The 23,774-nt window shown below is 34.9% G+C and overlaps 2 protein-coding genes across 6 annotated transcripts; one reads left to right on the top strand and one right to left on the bottom strand.

Moving 5' to 3' along the window:
- Positions 1-223: 223 nt before the first annotated feature.
- LOC108989402 lies at positions 224-8,149 on the top strand. 5 transcript variants are annotated; one of them, XM_035684846.1, is made up of 10 exons: positions 224-481; positions 812-1,027; positions 3,067-3,150; positions 3,290-3,772; positions 4,181-4,316; positions 4,559-4,721; positions 5,850-5,978; positions 6,325-6,519; positions 7,055-7,177; positions 7,313-8,149. In XM_035684846.1, the coding sequence occupies exons 2-10, from the start codon at positions 838-840 to the stop codon at positions 7,409-7,411; spliced, it is 1,602 nt and encodes a 533-aa protein (XP_035540739.1). In that variant the 5' UTR covers positions 224-481; positions 812-837; the 3' UTR covers positions 7,412-8,149. The 5 variants fall into 5 exon arrangements, with proteins under 5 accessions (XP_035540739.1, XP_035540738.1, XP_035540737.1 ...); XM_035684845.1 differs by lacking the exon at positions 224-481 and adding an exon at positions 608-709; XM_035684844.1 differs by lacking the exon at positions 224-481 and adding an exon at positions 618-709 and having other exon boundaries at positions 790-1,027.
- A 6,446-nt stretch (positions 8,150-14,595) lies between these two features.
- LOC108989403 (glycerol-3-phosphate acyltransferase RAM2-like) lies at positions 14,596-17,077 on the bottom strand. The gene is made up of 2 exons (XM_018962979.2): positions 16,466-17,077; positions 14,596-15,495 (listed from the first exon to the last, which is right to left on the bottom strand). Exons 1-2 carry the CDS (start codon positions 17,075-17,077, stop codon positions 14,596-14,598), a joined length of 1,512 nt encoding a protein of 503 aa, XP_018818524.1.
- Positions 17,078-23,774: the final 6,697 nt, after the last annotated feature.

Raw genomic sequence — 23,774 nt, 5'->3', positions numbered from 1 at the left:
AACGATATTATCAAAATTATATATACATAATAATTATAATCCCCGTTCAATAGATAGCACTTAAAATAAAATAATATATATATTTTTAATTTATATTTCTTAGAGTTTGTGTCAGTTTAGAGTGGAATAAAATTTGTCTAGCATTAAACAAATTGAACACAAACTCTGAGGCATCTTGATTCTTATTTTCTTTTGGATTGCTGATAATTTGCGGCCCTCCTCGTAATCACAGATATGGCCGACCATGTTGTGGTTGACGAGATTGTTTGTTGCACAGCCTTTTGATCTGACAGACACATTCGGGCTGGTTATAGAATGTAAAACGAAACAAAGATGGATGATGAAGGGATAACAGTTGTAGGTGAAAGTAAGAAGACGACAACGACGACGACGACAACAACGACGTCGTCAGATACAAATCGTAGACGGTCAAAGCTTCCCAACAAAGCACATCCACGAACTGGGTGACAGACTCCCACAGGTTCGCTGACCCAGAGATTTTAGCCACCCACACGTCGGTCCCACCCACAACCTCCCCCCCTCCCACTATTGCCAATATTTGATACCTTACGCTGCCAACAACAACGACTACCTTCCCTGTTCCTGCCATTTAACCCACTTTAATGAATAAAAAACATTAATAGAAAGCTTTGCTTTTTCTGCGAACCCGAATTTAAAGAGCGAAAAAAAGACAGAATTTTTACGAACGGTAGCTTAAGCTTTAACTCTCTCTCTCTCACTAGAATTCACCGTCTATTCCTCTCTCTAAATTTGTTTATTCTGTTAAAGGAGGTAATGGTGGTGACTGCAGGGCGTGATTGATCAGAGAGGAGAGATATGGGGGCGTGCATGTCCACGCCTGAGGGTTGCGTGGGAGGGAGATTGAGGTCCTCCAAGAACAAGACCCGTAAAAGGAGGAGAGCAGTATTCAAACAAAGAGTTCCTTCTCGGTTGTCTGAGCGATCACAAGACAAGGTTGATAGGCCTCCTACCTCTGATCGATCCTACAACAACCCCACTTTCCAAGGTCCCCCCCTCTCTCTCTCTCTCTCTCTCTCTCATGATCTTTCATGGAAGTTGTAAAACGAAGAGCATTTTTTTGGGGTTTAATTATTACTTTTATTCTTGTTAAGTTTAAATCTGGGTTCGTTATTTTAGTGGATTTGTTTGATGAGTTCCGCTGTGGATTGTTTTTGTTGGATGGATGCGTCTATGATTTGGATTAGAAGGCAGGTTTTGTATTGTATAGCTTTTGGAAATGGTGTTGAGGCAGTTAATCTGTTTAGCATGAAATGTACGATTGTGTAAAAGGGGGAGAGTTTCGTGAAGAAGTGTCATTTCCTTCTAAAAGCGGGGCAATTATTGCGTTGCGTGATGATAGTGTCCTGGGGTAAAGAATACGTAAATTAGTAGTTATTGCCTTCTGCTTTGAGCTTTATGCAAAGCAAGATATTCTTTTCATAGGGGTTGTGAGCTAGATCTTTCCCATAAGATCGGAGTTATCTACAGTGTTCTTTACTTGCAAATTGTCTGTAGTTTGCGGATAAATTCGAGTTCTTTCTGGTCAATTTGATAACTAAAGAGAATGTAGTTTATTAGGAGGAGGTTAGACTTTAATTCAACATTGACCCAGTGGCAGTTTTTATGAATTTGATTGTTCTTGAGAGCTGGAGGAGATAGATCACCTTCTTGGCTTACATTCTTCTTAACTGCGAGATTAGAATATCCAAGTGAAAGTCTGATGTTTAGCAATTATAGCTTGATAACTAGTGGGCTTCAGTTTAACTGGGAGATTAGAATATCTAAGTGAAAGTCTGATGTTTAGCAATTATAGCTTGATAACTAGTGGGCTTCAGTAGGGGCTTTTGAGAGTCTATATCCAGGCTAATTGCCTTGTTAAGCACAAAAAATGGTCTCCACGCCGCCCCGGCCTGAGGTTATAATGATTAAGTACCAATTCGATATTATTTCCAAGAGAGATTTCTTTGGGTTTATCTTCTGGATTTTTGGTTCTGAAGTTCTCTTGTTGAATTTGTAAGCAACATGTTTGGCAGCCCGCCCATCTCAGCATTGGATGATGTGCCAGGAACCAGAAATAGTCTTTTGCGGAGGTTACTTGCAGAAGACACCTTACAGTTTGATATTGAAAGAAACTCGCGTTGGTTCTGAAGTTTAAGTGCTTGGATCTAGAAGAAACATGGTTAGCCTGTCTAAGAGACTTTGGTGTTGAAGTTTTGAAATGTTGCAATAGTTTTGGGCAAGTAGCAGTCATTGTAAGTAAATACCTACAAGATGGTGTTGTTGAACTTTGAATGCGTTATTAATATTAACCATATAACTACTGTTGTTGCTGATTATGCAAAGAAAGTTGATAATGTTGGTGGCTTGCTAAGTAAACAGCCGAGAATGTAAATATTTTGCGGTGTGCATGTAACATGAGGTAATGATTTAGAAAGGTGGAGCTTCTTTAGGATGTGACATTGGCGTTGCTTGCAGTGACAACATTTCCAAAGATAAAGACTAAATGGATCAGGAATGTTAGGGGAATCAGAAAACATTTACAATGACATGAGTTGTTCCAATTGAAGAAGTTCAAAGCTAAGTTGCATTGAGATCAGTTCAGGATCTACACCTCAAATCTATTTTTTATTGGGACACTTGTTTTAGGCGGGTTATAGTCCTTAGAGATCTATCTCATGATCATTATTTATTCGTAGTCCTTTCAATTGTTTAAATGCTGCTGAAATACTAATCTGTACTCTATGATGCTTATTGACTGCTCCAACAAAACTACTCATCAGTCACTTGGAAGATATTGGAGCATGATCCTTTGCTTCTATTCCCCGGAAAGGAAAAAAAATTTGGTTTTTTTTTTTTCCAAAGCATCATATAAATTGAATTTTTATTGTAGGTCGTTTGCTTTATTGTTCCTCTCTATTTTTCTTCTGAACGGGTTTTTCTCAACATAAATTTTAGGTCCATAATTTTTTTTGTAAGCATCTCATTGTCAAATTCTGCAATTTTTCTTATATCATTTCCCCGTTTCTGTTCAATTTAATTCATAAGCAGGAAGCACTGAAGAGGCATGGTTTGATTCAGTAGCAATTTTGGAGTCTGATTGTGATGAAGATTACCAAAGTGTTCCAGATGGTATGATCCTTTCCATATTCATAATCGATTTTATGTATGAGATTTCTTTTCCTCGTCCTAATAGATGATATATGTTTATAGTTGACTTTTCTAAGGTTGACTTCTGCACACCACTGATATCTACAGATGTCTTCTGCAGATCTGAGTAGCTTTGAAGGTGTAGCCAGATCAAGTTTTTCATCTCTGAGAGATGCCAATCATGGAGACTATAGTGTCAATAACCATCAAACTTCTTCCAGCAGTCATATGCATAAACCAGGGGTTTTGTCGAGGAATTCGGCGTATAACTCTGTTGGTGAGGTTTCTAAAACCTCGAATGTTCAAGTCTTGAATTTGGATGATGTTGATTCACAATCAAAACGTGATGGAAGTTCAAATGAAGCAAACCGACCTGTATTCCTCAATGAAATCTCCTCATCCCTGGAGGGAAGTCCTGGCAAGGAGGAAGGAATGTTAGACAATTGTGGGATTCTTCCAAGCAACTGTTTACCTTGTCTTCCATCCACTGTTCCCTCTGTTGAAAAGAGAAGATCATTGAGCTCTAGTCCACCAAGTTTAAGAAAAAAGGGAACCTTGAAACTTTCCTTCAAATGGAAAGAAGGAAATGCAGATAGCACTCTACGTGAGTATCAAAACTCTCAACTTTTTGATACATTATATCATTTGGATGAAAACGTGGATACAATAGGAAAATACATATTTGTATTGGTAGGATATCGTTTAGATCATATGAAAGTGCAGTTTGTTATACTCTGTCAGAGTGCAGTATATCATAGTTCATTAGTAATTTGATTTTATTAATCAGTTTATTCTCCACTCCAAATTCTTCCTTCCCTGCTTAAATCATACTGATATTGATAATGCTTAGTTATACAGACATATGCACATACATATATACATGCACACTCTTATGGGTACTTTTATTTTCATGATTAGCAGTGCTACATTTTAAGCAATTTGCGCCCTTTAGAAAGAAGTATAATGTGTGAATTTAATCACTTTAACTTATTATCTCTTTGTATGATTTCAGTTTCCTCGAAAATGCTTCTACAAAGACCAATAGCAGGTTCCCAAGTACCTTTTTGCCCAATAGAAAAGAAAATGTTTGATTCTTGGTCATCTATTGATCCTAATACTTTCAAAGTTCGGGGTTTGAATTATCTTAGGTAAGACTCTGATTAGTTGCTTTATATATGCAAGCATGTGCAAAATTACAGGCATGTGCATACACACACATAACTGCATATACAATGTTTACATATTAACCTAGTTCTTGTATTGAAGCAAGCATGAACTTATATGCAAAGTTTGTAAAAGTCCAAGAAAGTGACTTTTCTACTTGGATACCTTATTAATTGAGTTTTTTGCGTTAACAATTTCACTTGGAAATTGGTCTTTTATGTGACAGGGACAAGAAGAAGGATTTTGCTCCCAATTATGCTGCATATTATCCCTTTGGTGTTGATGTATTTTTATCTCAGCGGAAAATAGAGCATATTGCTCGTTTTGTTGAGCTACCTGTTATTAATTCTTCCGGAAACCTCCCACCTATCCTCGTTGTAAATGTCCAGGTATAACTTCTTTTGATTGCACTCTATGTTGTGAGCATGCCATATGTGCATGTTTGTCTCCTTTTATTGATTTTAAGGGCTAGAGGGTGAAGATGGTGTTAAAGCTCCTCATAAGCTTGACCCTGTTGTAGATACGGCCTTTGCAAATCTTTGCACTTTGCAGTCAGTCCAGCTTGTGTCTTCAAAAGTTAGACAAACTATTTTTTTCAATTGCAGTTCAAAACATATTTTGAAGAACTGATAGTTTTTAGTCTGTGAAAACAACATCGCCATTGGAGAGTAATATTTGTGTCTTTCACTGTTCTGGCCAAGCAGGATTCCAGCTTTAGACCTATCCAACCCATCCCTGTACCCCACTATGGAAAATACATCTTCCTTGTTATCACCCTTCTCTGGGTATCTTAAGTTTTATTATATTTCAGGTTCAAAAGTTGCGAGTGTAGTAAATTTTTTTTTTTTGGGTTATTAAATTTGTTCATTGTTATTGCATTTATAATCGAGATGGGGTGGGTAGTTAATCTAGATACCTTCAGTTCATTCATGAAATTAACAAGGCTTGCATTCTACCAGTTTCTTCATTTAAAAGCTAACTCAAACAAAGCCCTAAATAAACTAGAATATAAAACCCATTCTAGTCTCCTAAAGGAGTGGAAGCAACCCCCCAACCCCAAATTTTCTGTTTACTTTCCTTGTTCTTGTGGCATTATTATTCCCTGCTCTAGTTCTTATTGGTAATCATAGTTTTTGTTGCACATGAACAAACCATATTTGACAGCCTCATTTTTCTTTCTGGTGGAGGAAGGAAAGGGATCACACTTTTCACTCTACAAGTTTCCTGCTTGTTTTCATTTTTTCCCAACATCCTCAAAACACTGTATCTATGTATGTCATGTTCCTTAGCCAAGCATCTCAAACCATGGAAGTACTTTTTCTTTTAGTGACTGGGTCCTGAAATATGTTTATAACATAGAATTAGGGAAAGTTTCCTTGAGCCTCTAACAGGCATGGGCTTTTGAACTGTTTAAACTTTAATACCAGTCGAAGTTTCTTACTGCATACTTGCATGAGATAAAATTCTTTCAATTATTTCTTCATATATTCTGATACTGGTATTCATGGACTTTACAGATACCCTTGTACCCTCCCGCACTTTTTCAGGGTGAAACTGATGGAGAGGGAATGAGTTTCGTTTTATACTTCAAGCTCTCTGATAATTACTCAAAGGAGCTTCCATCCAATTTTCAAGAATATATCAGAGTAAGAGGAGAGCATGTGTTACCACCAAAATGAAAAGAAAAGAAAAGAAAAAAGATGGAGCATTAATGAACTTTGCATTCTAGTCATGTTGATTCTTATAATGAGAAGATAAGCCTTATAATTTCACACTAATGCATTCTTCTTATAGAGTAGCATTTTTAAATTTGAAAATGCTATCTGTTAACTTGAGGCACATTGAAATTTCCCTGTGGTGCTTTCTGTCTGACAGTATCTTCCCCGTTTATGTTCAATAAGACTTCAAGAACTTATAATAAGAGGGAAGTAATTTTCAATTCTCGCTCATGATGTATGATTCATTGTTTCACATCCTTGTTTTCTAAAACAGAGGTTCATGGACGATGAAGTTGAAAAGGTCAAAGGTTTTCCTATGGATACAAATGTACCTTTTCGGGAAAGGCTGAAGATATTGGGCCGTGTTGTAAATGTGGAAGATCTTCATTTGAGTGCGCCAGAGCGGAAGATTATGCATGCTTACAATGAAAAGCCTGTTCTTTCACGTCCTCAACATGAGTTCTACTCAGTAAGTTTGCATCCATCTAGCTAGTTCATCGTTACTGTAATTCCGTATTAAATTCATGGATTTCTTCCCTTTTAGTGAAGCTAAAGATGATCTAAATCAGGTGTGGAAATCAGTGAATGTCTTTTGCAGTTTTGACTTGCATTTACTAAGATCTGTTTTTAAATATTGAAAGGAATTTAGAGCATTTTTTTAAATGGGGTCCCGAGCCATGTGCAGCCTCTGATCTTGTATATTAATTATAAGGTTTGCATCACTAGATATATCAAGCAAGCAAGCACACTCAGTTGTAGATTGTGGAAAGTATATTCTAGGAGTTTTTGGATATAATTCATCGTGTTCTACATAATGATAAAAGTTACTCAAATGTGTGAGCGAGTATGCCAGTCTTTGTACAATTCAGTATGTAAAACCATTTAATCCGGTCTCAGTTCTGAGTGTTTTCTTTAAAAATCTATTTGACAACATCCAAATCATATCAGATAACAAAAGAATAATATTACTGACATATCTTTTCCCTTTGCTTCTTTGGTTACAGGGAGAAAATTACTTCGAGATTGATTTAGATATGCACAGATTCAGTTATATCTCTAGGAAAGGGTTTGAGGTATTCCTAGACAGACTAAAGCACTGCATCTTGGATGTTGGCCTCACAATTCAGGCAAGTCTTTTTTTTCCTCTGCCATGGATTTTCCCCCCAAGAAAAAGACTTCCCTTTTATAATGTTAATTTGGTTTTGATGCTGGCTATCTAAAAGCTCTATTCATCCATACGTTATCTATGAATTCTAAAACAGGCGAACAAAGCTGAAGAGTTGCCAGAGCAGGTCTTATGTTGTATACGACTAAATGGAATTGACTACACAAATTACCAGCAACTGGGGCTTAGTCAATAGCCCCCTTAAGATTACTACCAAGTACATTAACAGTGTAAGACAACGTTAATAATTAACGAAGGCTAATTTCTGAGAATTTCTGTTGCATTTTGTGCTTGTTTGTATACTTTCTGGATTCAGATCCCTTAGGAGAGCCTAACATGGGAGAGAGATAGACATATGTTGTGAGGCTCACTTCATGTGTCTATCTTTCTCCTATTCTAAAAGCTCTAGAGGTGTTGTAGAAACTCTGAATCCTAAGTGATCTAAATTCATATTTTCCCGTCATCTGCAACAAATGAAGGCAGCAACTGTGCATGAATCACAAGCGTAAGGACGTACTCCATGCAATTTTCACAAATGGTAAAAGCATTCCCTCTCCGATGATCTCTATGTTCACTGGCATGCAAATTGGTGCATGACCGTTGCTCAAAAACATCTCTGGTCCAGAGAGAGCGAAAGAGTAGATGGGTCTATGTAGTGATCATAGCTATACTGCCAGATGTTGTGATGGAAATGGATGAAATCTTACCCAAACAATATAGTGACTAGTCTGAGAAGCACAAAAGACAGGTTTTTCATTTGCCTAATTTGTAACTCTTGTAAAAGTCACAGATTAAGTACGCATATTCGATCCTTCGTTGTGTATCATTTATAACTTAGGCAGTCATGATTCCTAAGTTGAATAAATGTTCTTTCTGGTCTTTGACACATTGAAACGTGGGGAATATAGTTTTTGAAGTGAACAAGCATTTATAATTTTCTGGATACAATGATATATATCAACAGCACTAACGTATTCTGTTATTTATTTATTTTTATTTTTTTAGAAGAGGACAGCACTCCAATTTTATTAATAGTCATCACTTATGGCGGAGGAAAACCGTGATAATAAACAAGACACTTGGGATTTACAGATATTCAAAAAGACCATCCCATGCGTCAACACTAATATAATAAAAAATCTAGACAATAAGCTAAACAAATAAAAAAACCACCTATACATTAAACTAAACAAATCACCCGTGCAAAACATACCAGCACTAACGTAATCTACCTTCCAAAAAGTTGTGATAATATGAGGAAACTGATAGCCACGTTGTGTTCTTGTACCGATGGACCTGCTTAAATACACACAGACACACACTGATCCATTAGGAAACCTCTGCCCTATAAGGAAAACTTGGTTTATGGTGCTCGTTAGCTTTATTTGAGTGGAGATCAATCACACCCAAATCATGCAAGCGTGTAACCGATCGAGCCAGGGATATTTGACTCTACTGAGTTCCTAGATAGATTTAATGAGGTTTCCAAGCCATACGGGAATGTTTCTAGAGAGATGCATGCTCAACTGATGAAGTCCAGTTCCTGAATTGGACTTCCGAGTAGTTTGCAAGAAATCTGGGATTTTGCATTGGATTCTCATTCCACGAGGCAATTCTGCCGACTGCCAGCCACTGGAGGATGATGGAGAGATTTAAAAGGTTGAACTAAAGATATTCAAGTGTTGAAGATTTTGGAGGGATGACATCTCATAAGGCAGTGGCCCTTACTTGAATCAAATTACGCCAAACTTAACTTACTGATTTTGGAATTTGCCAGATATAGCTATTAAGTTCTCCAAAGATAGAGGAAATTGTGTCAAATCACAGTCATACCAAAAAGTTTAAAACCATATCATGTTAAATCATCACGGTCGACCAAGGTGGTTATTTGCAGAGAAACTATTTGCAGGGAGACCAGATATGGATATCCAAAGCTGGGGGCCTGGGGGTATCCTTCCTTCTGGTTAAGACTCTTATTTTGCAACCTTAGAAAGCCAAGACATTGCATTTGACCGGAACATGGGTTTGCTCCCAAGAAAGTTGTTGTCTGAGCACATAACTGAAATGGCTATTATATTGGTCGATCAATGATCGGGGATTTTCCCTCACTCAAGAATTGCTTTTGAAAGATCAAGCTTTTGCAAACCCACAACCAACCAAAATGGGTTAGGAGTAATGCTATATAGGACATTACCATTTCACTTTCATATAAGAGATAGCGTTTTCAGATCTTTTAGCTTTCAAGGCGTGGAGGGGGAGGGACTTCAATAATCTATTTTCATGCAGGGGCAAGTGGAGCAAGCTTTGACAGCTTGCCGATGCTCTTTGGTGTTAACATAGACCCCATGACTTCAGCACAAGGACGTAAATATCCCAGAACTTCAGCAAGATCCCTAACTTTAGCCATATCAGATCATAATCCTGCAGATTCCATACAGGCTGTCGATACATGCATAAATGGACAATCGACTTTGTAAAATTAATATTCTCACCAATCATGGGATTCATTTTGCTAGCATACTCTGTATATAATACTCACACATCCTGTAAACAATTCATTAAGAAATACAACATTATTCTCTGCAATCTCTATTTTAAATTTCTTAATGGTCCTAAACTTTTGTATACCAATAAGCAAAAACTGATTTTAAAAATAATAAATTTTCTCAATGGTCCTCAAATGGCAACTCCTCCCGACAATCCTCTAAGGGAAAACCTACTTTTGCACCCTCCACAAATTATGCTTCTCGACCTTCCTCCAATTCTCGTAGTTACTCATCTAACATCAATTGTGAAATTACCACTTGTTCCAAAAACTTAAACTAATGGAAAGAGATAGATTTTATTATTTTATATCTTAACACTCTCCCTCACTTGTGGGTCAGACTTCTCTCAATGAATAGGCCCAACAAGTGGAATATTTAATTAAATGGGATATAGTATAGAGTCAGGGTTCGAACTCAGGATCTCTGCTATAATACCATGTGAAATCACCACTTGTCCCAAAAGCTTAAGTTGATGGGAAGAGGTAGATTTTATTATTTTATATCTTAACATCAAGCACATTTCCAAATTTGTGGCAAAAATGGACAACAAGCCTTGGATTGCTTTCATAGAATGGACTACTCCTATCAAGGTCGGCATCCCTTTCCCAACTTGCTACCATTGCTGCTCAGTCCAATTCCAAACAAGGAGATCAAACCTAGCTGGCTGATAATGGAGCCAACACTCACATAACTGCAGACATGGAAAACTTGTTACTTCATGACCTTCGCATATCCATCAACTCGCCTCCTACCATTTGGAGTGATAACTCTAGAGCTCTCTCTCTTGCTTCTAATCCCGTGTTCCATGCTCGTACGAGACACATTGAAATGGATTACCACTTCATTCGTGAGGTGCTCCGTAAGGATGTTATCATCAAGCACATCTCCACTCATGCTCAACTGGCTGACATTTTCACCCAGACTCTCTCCTCAGCTCAATTTCTTCATTTGCATGACAAGCTCTTGATTCGTGCCCTCCCTATGAGCTTGAGGGGGGATGTTAACATAGATCTCATGACTCCAGCATAAGAACATAAATATCCCAGAACTTCAACTAGATCCCTAACTTTAGCCATATTAGATAATCCTGAAGATTCCATACAGCCTGTCGAGACATGCATAAATGGAAAGTCAACTTTGTAAAATTAATATTCTCACAAATCATGGGATTCATTTTGCTAGCATACTTTGTATATTATACTCACACATCTTGTAAACAATTCACTGAGAAATACAACATTATTCTCTGCAATTTTTGTTTTAAATATTTTATATCTGGTACATCACCAGTCAGCGCATTAGAATTGGTTTAGGCAAAGTTTTAGCTAAAATTTGGCTAATGTGTCACTTTTTAGCCTTTGATTATCCACTCAAAACTTGAATCCCACGTTGAATTAATCATCACTCTTTATAATAATAAATTATTATTATTATTATTATTATTATTATTATTTTATCTACTTTCTTAATACATATTTATTTTATATACTTTTTTATTTTTACTTTCATTTTTAATGCAGAATTTCTTAACCAATTTTTGAAGCCAATTCAGATGGGGAATTAAATTCAACAATATATACACAAATTTACTTATGGGTAGATTTAACAATATATGTATGATACCCCATAAGATATGGATAAGAGTAGATGGTGTATGACATCTCACATTGCTTGGAAATGAGAATTTCTTGCTCTTTATAAGGTTTCAATGGGGCTTCAATTGTATTATTGACTATTCTTTTTGGAGTATAGGTCATATGGTTTGAACCTTCTATTGAAACGTTACAAATGGTATTAGAGACTATCTCAACCATAAATGTGAGACTTGAGCCGTGCCACCGATAATGGATAGGCTCGACGAGAACGTTGAAAATTTAAGAGGGTAGATTGTGATACTCCATAAGATATGGATAAGGATAGGTGGTATATGAGATTCCACATTGCTTGGGAAGGAGAAGTTCTTGCTCTTTATAAGGTTCCAATGGAGCTCCAATTGTATTATTGACTAGTCATTTTGAAGTATAAACCATATAGTTTGGACCTTTCATTAGGACGTTACAATATGTGTATGCATGGACGTTGAGACGATGAAAATGGGGTCCGGTACAACGTTATGAATTCATATGAATAGAGAAAATAATAGTTTTAAATTTTGAAAATGATAGACATACAGTTTTATTTATAATTTTTCATATAATTATATTTTAAATAATGGACATTTTTATAAAATAACTTATAAAAATAACATCATTTTACATAAATATCTTTATTTTAAAATATAATTGTATAAAAGATCATAACAAAAATGGTACATGTATTATTATTCTTTTAACTTATTGCTAAAGACATAGGTCCAAAAAACTATGTCAAATCACTGTAACTAAAAGTCATTTCAATTTAACTTTGTCTCTATAGGGGTGTAATCAGTCTGGTCCAGTTTAGAGGGTCACAAATTGAAAATTTTGATACATCATTTTTGCTAGACCGGACTGCCATCGGCCCAATGGGTCCATTCGATTAGATTCTGTCCATGAATATTTTTTTTCCTCTTTTTCCTTTTCTTGACAGAAAAGTTAATACAAAAACTTAATTAATTAGTAAAATTAAAATTAAGTGATCTCTTTAACATTTTATATATATATATATATGTTCAATAGTGATCCATTGAATGAAAATTACATAATTAATTTATATAACTACTATATAAAATAATATATTATATATATAAATATTTAAAATATATATACATTCAATTGGTCTCGATTTGGTCCGATCCAAAAAAACCACACCCCGAAAACGACCAATAAGACCATTGGTCCGGTCGATTTTTTTGGTCCAAATCGATCGAACTGATAGTCTTACAGCCCTAGCCTCTATGCAGGTAAATTATGATAATATCAAGCCAAAATTGAGTAAAAGGACCAAATGTCTAGGATGCTTGAGGAATGAGTAGAGATGATAATTTTGTGAATAGTAATAAGATGGTTTGTGAATAGTAGTAATATAGTTTGAGTTAAGTATTTATTGAGTATTGGAAAAAGAGAGAGGAAAAATTAAATAAAAAATATTATAAAATTTAAATATTGTTATGATATAATATTTTAATATTATTTTTTATTTTGAGGTTTGAAAAAATTAAATTATTTTTATTTAGAAATTTGGGAAAGTAATAATGATTAGTTTGAAAATATTTGTATTTGAATATTGTTTGAAAATGAAGTGAGTTAAGATGAGATGAAATGAAATGATATGAGATGAAACATGTTTCCAAACATCAGCTAAGCCAAGGATGCTCTTACTCAACTAGATTGTTACTGTAGAGTTTTTGGAGTTTTGAGGGCATTGAGTTTAAGAGTGGCAATATGTGACACGACCCGTGAATCCAACAGGAACACGACACGAAATTAATGGGTTTGAGTTTGATGCTAACGAATTCGGGTAAAAACGGGTTCACTCGTTAAGACAATTTATTAACGAGTCAACCCGCTTAACACGAAATTAACCCGTTTTGATCCGTTTTGATTTTACTTCAAAATCTAAATTTTATTATTGTTAGGTTGTAATATTGATATTTCTCAGCATACTAATGTTTTTATTTTTTTTTATTGTTGAGATTGTAATTTTAGACTTATGCTCATATTTGTTATTGTATAGCTTGTAATATTGGTTTTATTATATGTTAAAATTTGAAAAATATTAATATATGTTTTTTAAGATATTATTGCTACTAATAAATATAGATTTTTAACTTTTATATGAAATTATGTTAATCAGGTCTAATGAGTTATGGTGTGTTAATTCAACCCATTTACATGAAGCGGGTTTAAATGGATCGTGTTGTGTTAATTTCTTTCTAATTAATTATTAAATTAGTCAAAACGGGTAACAAGATATGACCCGTTTTTTAAATTGATTGAGTTAGAGTTTGACACGTTTAGCTTAATGGATCGAGTTCGGATTGATCTATATAATCGAATATTAATGACTTAATACGATACGAACAACACGACCTAAAAACACGATTTATTACTCTAATTGAGTCATGAATTCAAAATGAAAAGTCGAAAAACCAGAGATTTTAATGTTTTTTGTTTTATTTTATTAATCTGGCCCTTTTTTTGTTTTGCTTTATTAAAACTTATCCCTCCAAACAATTTAATTCAATTTGACCCCATTATATTCGATCATATCTTTTTTCCATGTTCTCATCATCTTACGATAGCCAGGCTTCCAGGTGATCCCGGGCCTGTACTCAGCATTATATTCGTGATTGAGCTAGTACGTTTGGATAATATAATAAGATAAGTAGAGATGATTTATAAATAATAATAAAATTATTAATTAAAATTAAATGAGATGAGATGAAATAAATTGAGATGATTTATGAATAGTAATAAGATTATTAATTAAAATTAGATAATATGAGATAAGAATCTCAGCTCTACATTAAATACTAACATATATGACACTAACTTCTTTTTCTTGAAAATTTCTTTTATTTTCTCGTACTTTTCCAGAAATATGTATTGCTATCATGCATGTTATAAAGCTTGAGACAAGAAATTATGATAATATTACACACCAGGCAATAATTTGTGAAAATCAACTACTTCATGAACCATTTCTTAATTTCCCCGAACAAAAAAGACGCTACATTTTGATACGGTGTATATTATTTATATACCTTCTGTCCACAAGTACACGCCTCGATCGTGCATGTCTATATTCTTCAACTCTTAATTTTAGAAATTAAAATTAACAATGCAACCAAGAGGTTTGGACGGGACACAGAAGGTAAAGCTTGTAAAACACTCGGGTTTTCTCCAATCTTATTTTAGCATCCCATTTCTTTGTTGGCCTTAAGTGCTGGCTTCTCAACCACAGTCCCGTCGTTACCAGCAAGCGCTCGGTACTTATCTTTCCTGGTGAAGCTGGTACATTCATAGGAAAGAGTTGCGGCGATCACCCTCTGTATGTAATTTGCTACCTCGTGGCTGGACTTCCCAGAACTGCTTGTTAGCTCCAATGGAAGCTTGTTTAAAAACGTTACCTCGTATGCCGGGCTAGGATTCATGAAGAAGTAAAATGGGTCCATCCCTTTCCACCCTCGAGCTGTGGTTCCGTGAAACATACTCATCCGGTTCACCATGGCTACCGGTACAAGATGGTCCGTCAGTTCGGCAAACAAAGCTGAGAACCTCAGCAGGAATGGTTCCCGGCAAGTTGTTCCCTCGGGGCATATTGCCAGGTCGCCTTCTTCCAAAAGTTTCTTTATCATGGCTGCGTCTGCGACTCGGTCACGACTGAGCCGGACTGTCTTGATGGGTGAGATTATCTCGGAGAGTCGGGAAACGGAGTAGGTGACTGCAGGGATGGGGCGGCCGAGGGCGGTGGAGAGGAAAATGGGGTCGAGGAGGGTTCGGTGGGAGCAAATGAAGAGGACACCGGACTGGCCCGTGGATTTCTTGACTGGAGGAGGAGGGGTGCCTTTAATGGTTACACGGACGCCGAGTGCCCAGAAAGCGTAGTAGACAAGGGGCATGGGGAGGAGGGCTCCGGCGGCTATTCGTAAACAGGCAAGGACGAAGCCTATGGGGATCCAGAGAATGGTGAGCAGTGCAATGAGTGGAGTCGGCTCTTGGACGAGGCGGCCGTCGTGGAAGATTATGGGCTTGGGGAGCTTGTCACTGGTCACAGCCTTTACGTCTGGCTTGGGCGGCACTATGTAAGCCTCCTGCGTACGTATTGAATTCAATTGTAAGTAAAATATTTCTCAATTAGATATAGAATACCAAATTTTTTTTAAAATAATAAATTTTACTATTTTTCAAAATAATTATGTTTAAAGGTATTGTGCGGCACTCTACGATTACAAATATCATAACTGAATAGTAATACATGTACTTACAGTTTTACTTATATTTTTACTTACATGATTCATTTTATTAGTTTTCTTTTAAAATTTAAATTTTAAATTTTAAATTTTATGATTTTTAATGTATTAATAACTAACATATGGAGAATTAAGTTTTTTATAAATTTTTCTTAAGTATATCTAGCATTTTTGTTTCTCTTATATATATATATTGTAGAAGCTCAAAATTAATTAAGAGAAATTATGCAAAATTTCAACTAGAGATCAGAAGAAGTATGTTTTTCCTACTGTCGAAGCTTAATTAATTCCCACACAAAATCATGCATGTATTTTTATCAATCAGCATGCATGTCTTATTTCTTATTTTATTATATAAAAAAAAATCAGTCTCTGATCCCATTATTTAATTATCCAGGAAAATACATATAATCGAGTAATTACTCCCTAAACTATATATCGCTTATGACAATTACGTACGTACACCTAAACTATAAAAAATTTGCATTAATATAGTCATACTAAATAAAAAATATCGACCCCAAAAAAAAAAAGATAATTATTTTGATTTTTTTAATTCTTAATGAATGGTATTTTTGTAAACTTTTTAATATAGGGTAGATTTAAATATTTTGGTAAGTTCAAGGCCGGTGATCGTCAAAATCGATACTTTGAAGGATCAAATTAGATGGTATTAGTTTGAGGGACCATGCATATTATTCTCTTATTTATAAATTAATCTGATTATTACCCACATGCAAGAGGAAAGAAAATAAAATGAATTAATGCATAAAATAGTGTGTTGTATTAGGAGTCATGTATAGCGGCAAACCTTGCACAGTGACATAAAGGGAGCATCGGTATGCCTATCCCCGAGGCCTATATCAGGCTGAGTTTCTCCAAAAGTTTTATTAAGAGCATCTGCCTTGTTCTTCCCTACAAGAATCCCTGGCTCAAGAACAAACCCGGTCGCTCTACCCCTGTAAGTTGCTACCTCTGTCCCCAAAACCGAATCAGCTCCCAAGAAATCTTTCAGAAACGCTTCCACCATGATTCTTGGATTCGCAGTGAGGACGTACCGTTGTCCGCATGCAGAAAAGACGCGCCATGTTACTGGGTGGAGATCGCTCGAGTAAAATTTTGGCAGCACAGCACGCGCCACCGACTCGATTTCCGATACCCTCACGCCGGAAAATGTTGCAAAGATGAGAACTTTAATCCCGGCAGACTCTGAGACAAAGTAATAGAGAAGTCCGGCTAGTGGAGAAGCTAAGAGCAAGAATAGGAGCCTCAGAACTCCACCAACCTCGAAGGCCAGAATAGCGAAGTAAGGGAAAGAGCTACGGCCTCTAAGCAAGGTTCCATCCATGTCAGCCACCACCGTGTGCTGTTCTCGGCCGATTGACGCACATTTGTCCACGGTTGGGAAGGGTGCATCAGCCATGTTGGCTTAAAAGCTGAAGGAGAGAGACCCTAACTTCTGATGGAGCCCTTGCAGTTGCAGAGGTTGATTTCACGTCTATGCTTTTCAGTACATATATAGAATTAGAATTTGTGAGAGAGAGAGAGAGAGAGAGCAGTGGATACAAAGACAAAACTGTTTATAAAAACAATGGTTCTGGAAACAGAGTATTTTAAAAACAAGCTAGCTAGGCAGCTTCTTGTACATCCAAGAGACGTTGGACATCCTTGTTTTCGAAGCAGAATTAGCAAAATGATGTGGTGTGCGTGATTGACTAATTATGCCATGGTTTAGTCCGCCATTTCTTGTTTTTTAGTTTGAGCTTTGCAATGTCTCTCCCATGGGACTCGTCACCAGCTCGCTCGCACGTGGAAAATTTTTCCGCAACATTGTCGTTTAAGGTATTTTATTTCTCCACATGATTAAGTGCTTAATTAGATTAAAAAATCTCTTTTCCTTGTTGAAGTTAACTTGTCATTATCGGCTAATTCTTATAATTACACAAGGGTTTGTAATTTTTATCATAATTCGCAAACCCAACTTGAATAATCTGTCTTCTGACACGAAATAACAAATTTATAATTAGCTTAAGGATTTTAAAGTGCTTGTTTTATGGAATAAATTAGAGTTTATTTGTTTACGATTTGAAGTGGTTTTGATACGAGCCAAACATGTCCTTTGATATTTAGAAGTGACAACTTTTGTCATAAACCAGAGACATAATACTAACCGTATCCATTAATACATGAAAATAACATATATTAGATCACTTGAAGCTGATACAACTCATTGATTAATTAAATGATTACTGTTAAGGTTGATTCATATGGGACATGAACTCGATCGAGTACTTGACATCATGATTTGAACTCCAAATTAATATGAATTTTCATCCATAAATCTAGTGAGTTAATGAATAATTCTTAGTATATTGCGTTTGAGTATTTTAAGGTATATTTAATTAATTTCCCCGCATTTGGGTGCTAGAATATTAGAAAACCTTTAATCTTTCGGTCTGGAATAAAATATAGTTCATATACTATATTAATCAATGAATGCTTGCATTTTTTTAATTAATATTTGTGTAATTAGATTTGTGTAAGAAACCCATAACAAACATTAATCGATAATGAGGCTCGACGTACAGCAGAAGCTTAAATATTATTTTGCATGCACTAACTAAGCACTTAAATATTAATGTGGAGAAATAACAAAATAAACCTTAAAAGACATCATTTAAGTATGGCTACGTGAAGACTCCGTACGTGGAGAAAGAAAATAAACCAGCTTAAATGGTACTTCTCGTGAAGATCACTATGTTGAAAGTTCTTTAACGTAGGGAATTAAAGAAAAATACGAGACAGTGATCGGGTTGACGGGAAAAGTCAGTAAGATTAGAGTTCTGCTGTTGCATAAATATTGTATAATTATTTAAAAAAAATAAAATCTATTATTAAAAAATTATTATTATTATTATTTTATATAAATTTTATATTTATTAAATTTTTTTAAAGAGATTACGTGGCGTTTACGCATTTTACGATTATAAATATATTTTCTAATAAAAATAATATGGGATAATAATGATGCATTTTAGGTTTAAGTTATTTATCTCGAGAAGATCTATAGTTATAAAGAGATGTTATAAAAATGAATAAATATAGATAGAAGTCATTATTAGGAATATCTATTTTGTACATATGATGTAGTATCATATAGATCACACATCTCTTTAAGTAAATGTTGAGAATATGGATAAAGAGTGAGCTAAACATATTTAAGTGGTTTTCAAAGAGTGGGGTTTTTAATGTGAAATCTGCTTACCACTTTGAAATGCAGAGGAGGAAAAGGTTGCTAGGGGAATCCTCGAGGGCTTTTCTTGAAGATGAAGGGTGGAAGGGTATTTGGAGATTAAAAGTCCCGGGGGTTACAAAAATCTTCATTTGGAAAGCTCTAAATAATTGTCTTCCAACTAGAAGGAACTTGTTTAAAAGGAAAATACTCGAAAACTCCTGCTGCCCTATATGCAATCAGTATGAAGAAACTATTTGTCATGTTCTCTGGAGTTGTGCTGCAGCAGTGGATGTTTGGGCAGAAAGAAGAAGTCCAGTTCAGAAATGGCCATCTGCAGAAGTGGATTTTGGGTTTGTATGGAGGAAAATGTCACAATCTTTGAGCATGGAAGAATTGGACTTGTCTGCTATAGTCTTGAGGAATATTTGGTTAAGAAGAAACAGGTTTATATTTGAATCATGCTTTAATAGTCCTGCTAGTATTTTTCAGCAAGCTGAAATGACAAGGATTGAGTACATGACAGCAAATAATACAGAATGCCCGAGAAGAAATATTGTAGAAAGAAGGGAGGTGAGATGGAAAAAACCAAGGGAGGGGGTGACAAAGATAAATTGGGATGCTGCTTTTCTGAAAAGTAGCAAGAGGATGGGAATTGGGATTGTGTTCCGAGATCAAGAAGGGGACATTCTGTTATCAGCATGTATACCACTTTCAAGTGTCATGACAGCAGCTCAAGCAGAGGCTAATGCTTTATGGAAAGCTCTGAAGATGTGTGATGAGTTGCGGATAGGTGAAGCTGAATTAGAAGGGGATGCTCTAAGCATTGTCAAAGCTGTAAACAACAGAGAAGAAAACTGGGAGTGGGGAGGTCAGACAATTGAAGACATACGGGGTTTGTTACACAATAGACCTCAATGGCATGTTACTCATACTTTTAGAGAAGCAAACAAAGTAGCTGATTTTTTAGCAAAGTTTTCATTAAATGTAAGTGAAGAGGTAATATGGATGGAAGATGGCCCTGAGGGTCTGTACAGTTTGGTCCTACAAGACAAAGTTGTAATTGACTCTTAGTAATGAAATTTGGAGGTATATTTTGATTCAAAAAAAAAAAAATAGTGTACAATGTACATGGCAATTTTCCATAATTTAGACGATGAATATGATATGTATATATATAACTCTTTTCATACTTTTTTGTATAATCTTATTTTAAGCGAGGGTCATGTTTATAAAATAATTTATAAAAATTACATCATTTTATAAAACTAAACTCAATTTAAAACAAAATTATAAAAAAATTATACACGCATATATATATATATATATATATATATACACACGCAAACTTCGCAAGGATAAACATATTGTACGTTATTATGATTATTATTATGTATTTTTAATGCTGAAATGATTAGGGCTATGGGTGAAAATTGACCAATAGCGGCTTTTGACAAAAACCATCACCGACAGATGAAGGTCATTTTTACGGGAGAACTGACTGGACCGGCTGATAGGGAGGAAAAATACCGGTCGTACCAATTTTGATAGTTCTCTGACGATTCTCGATCAGTTCTCGATGGCGTAGATGTTCGTCTAAGAGAAGAGAGAGAAAGAGCTATAGTTTGGGAGATGAGAGAGAATGAGAGAAATCGAAGAAGAAGAAGGGAGGAGGAAGGTGACGGGCTAAAATCAAACGATGGCGTTTAATTTAATACCGAACGGCATCGTTTGACTTATATATATTTTTTTAATACGTTACGTGTAAAACGACGGTCGTTTCACTTATATCTTTTTTGCATTCGTTATGTGTAAAACGACGTCGTTTCACTTAAACTTAAGGGACATCGTTTTACTTAAAGATAAATAAATATATATATATTTGGTTAGCAGGTTCGGCAGTTTTAAACAGGTTCAAACCCGAACAGAACCGACCAACATCGATTTTGGGATATTGCATTTGCTGACTGACCGGTTCCCTGCCAGTTTCAGCCGGTTTCATACTCCAGTAGCTGGCATGACTCGGTTACGACTGGTTTTGCCCCTTTTTGTACATCCCTAATTAGGGTTTTGAATACAGTTTTGTTCATGTATTAGGGCTTGAATAATCATTAGAAACTAGGGCTAATATCCGCATGGTGTGGGGCGGGGGTACCCTTCCACGCCACCCACACCCCGCTCCGCACCATGCGTGGGTGGAGTTTTTTCGCCCAGCCCCCTTGCCTACGCCAACACATTGGATCTAAAAAAAAAATTTTTGGTCAAAAAATATTTTTTTAAACCAAAATTATAATATAATTTAAATTATAAATTAAAATATATAAATACAAAAAGAACTTAAGCAAATTAGAGTTAGATTTTAGATTATCTTAGTCTTCTATGCCAACCTTTATATAGGAGGTCAAACTAATCCAATGACTTGAATACAATTTCAAGTCTTTAATAAATTGTATATATATATATATATACAATATATTTATATATATAAATATTAAAAAAATTTATATATGCAGAGTGGAGTGGAGGGCGGGGCCTTGTTGAGGTCATCCCGCCCCCCACCCCAGCTAGGCCTTCTCCATGCGGAGCGGGGCGAACAGGGGCAGGGTACGTGACCCCGCTGCCCATCCCTATTAGAAACTAGTTTCTAACAATTAAGCCACATTTTTGTCATACTATTTTGACCGTTGTAAGAGCATTGATAATGTCGAAAATTTGACTAAAAGTTGAGGTTTTGGCTAAAGGCAAAGTCATTGAAGATATTAATCCACATTGAATTATCTATCTTAAATTCAAAATAATAATATAATATTATGTATTTTAATGATATTTTTTTTATATTTTACAAATACACTCCATATATTAATTAATAATTTAATTTTTATTAAAAATTATTATTTTTCAACTATTTTTTATATCAAACTAATTATCCAATATAATATAGCCTTGTTTACAAAAAAATATTTCTTAAAAAATCTGGACATAATATAGCCTTGTTTACTAATAAAAGTTTTAAGAAGAGTTTAATAAAGTCTCGTTGATTATTTGTGAATAAAATATGAATTTGATGGATAAATAGAGACTCTCCAATTTTAGAAATTCATTTAGAGTTACTGCAGGTCAAAGTCTAAGTTAAAAGTTTTTAACTAGTTCAATACATGTCATTTATACAAACTTAGCTATATTTTGGATTTTACTGACATTTGGCTAGTCTAATGCCAGTGCTTTAATCAGAAAATTATAAAAGCACTAATAGTGGACTCAACAAAACTACAATATTTTTAGCTTTCATCAATTTTACTAGCCAAATCTATTGAGCCCAACTGCTGGCCAAAATATTATTTTGGCATAAAAAATTCATCTCCTTCATGCTTTTGTTTCGTGCATTCCTTGAAGCACGAATTCACCAGGCTTCCAATTTTTTGAGATGATTTAATATGCTTGGGCTTGAAGTTGTTCGTTTTCGATGTTTCTATTGTGTCAGATATTTACCAAGTTGTTGTATATATGACTAAAAATTAATACAACAATAAACATTAATATAAAAATAAATATTAATACAACAATAAACATTAATACAACTATAAACTTTAATACAACCATAAAATAATGAATAAATATTCAAATTACAATTAGAATTAATTAGAATTAAAATAAATGAAAATATCGAAATCAATATTTTAATAGAATAGTGATAGATTTGTTAAGTCTGTTATTTGGTGTTATTGAAAAGTGATTAGATAAATTTATAAAAGTGAATTCTCTAGTTAAATTTGGTTAAACTTTGTTGATTCCACTACTAGTACTCTAATATTATAAAATAATAGCGTTTTCTTTTTATGCTAATAGTAATTTTCATTATTTCAAAATTAAGTTTTAATTCTGAAGTTTTAATTCTGAAATTTTGAAAAGAATTCCTTGGAAAAATACTAGAAATTATACCTCATGCATTTCACTTAATTTTCGCTAATATAATATTGTCTATCAGTTTTTAAATTATTTTTTATATAAAAATGATAAATAATGTCATATCAATATATTTAAATGAAAGGGTTGTGCTACTATGCCGCCTATATTTGACCATTGGGTCTGCCTTTAGTGTAAATTGTATATTTTTTTAAACTTTTTTTCAAACATTTTTAGGAAAAAAAATACTAATAGTCACTTCTTTAATCATTAAGTAAAAAAAAAAAAAAAAAATACAAGAACAGTCAAATTGAGAGGACGAACTCATATGATATAGTATCATTTTTATAAATGAAAATATAATAAAAGAGTAGCTTATAAAATGGTATATTTCGTATAAAACAATTATATGAGAAAGGTGTGCTCACAGTTATGGATGGCAATATATGACACGACCTATGAACTTAATACGAACACGACATAAAATTAGCAGATTTGAATTTGATATAAATGGTTTCGGGTCAAAACAGGTTGACTTGTTAGACAATTCAACCTTTGACCTTTTGCACTATATACCAATCACCATAAATGCTGCGATTTCTTAGGTAAAACACCAGCGAAGCTTGGTACGCCAAAACAAAAGTGTTGTCCTTAGAAACTGTCTGAGACATATTCACACGAGTAAAATATTGTTCCAGATGTATCCCTCGTTCGGAATCAGAGATGTCGAACCATTCACATTTGAATAAGTAAACACGACGCCAACCCATGTAGTGGACTTCCAAAATGTCTGTTAGTCGGCCACAGAACTCGAGCTTTTCAGACTAGTTGTTCACTAATGACCATGACAACTTAGTTTTGGGTGTGACGATGTTCTTCACGATTTTTTGTGTGAAATGTTATACCGTTGGTTATGTAACTAGAATAGAATGCAACCCATGGGTCAGGACCACATGTTAGGGCATAGATCCTCCGAAACTTCTCC

This window comes from Juglans regia, chromosome 13 (assembly GCF_001411555.2).
Source record: "Juglans regia cultivar Chandler chromosome 13, Walnut 2.0, whole genome shotgun sequence".
In the NCBI taxonomy this organism is placed as follows: Eukaryota; Viridiplantae; Streptophyta; class Magnoliopsida; order Fagales; family Juglandaceae; genus Juglans; species Juglans regia.
The sequence above is the reverse complement of the archived record's forward strand: the minus strand, read 5'-3'. Positions and strand labels throughout refer to the sequence as shown.

Bases quoted from the DNA above. Each gene is read 5' to 3' on its own strand.
- LOC108989403 (XM_018962979.2), bottom strand. From the start codon at position 17,077: ATGGCTGATGCACCCTTCCCAACCGTGGACAAATGTGCGTCAATCGGC. The intron at 15,496-16,465 runs GTTTGCCGCTAT...ATACGTACGCAG, and splicing joins CCTTTATGTCACTGTGCAAG to GAGGCTTACATAGTGCCGCC.
- LOC108989402 (XM_035684846.1), top strand. From the start codon at position 838: ATGGGGGCGTGCATGTCCACGCCTGAGGGTTGCGTGGGAGGGAGATTG. The intron at 3,151-3,289 runs GTATGATCCTTT...TGTCTTCTGCAG, and splicing joins TTACCAAAGTGTTCCAGATG to ATCTGAGTAGCTTTGAAGGT. The intron at 6,520-7,054 runs GTAAGTTTGCAT...CTTTGGTTACAG, and splicing joins CTCAACATGAGTTCTACTCA to GGAGAAAATTACTTCGAGAT.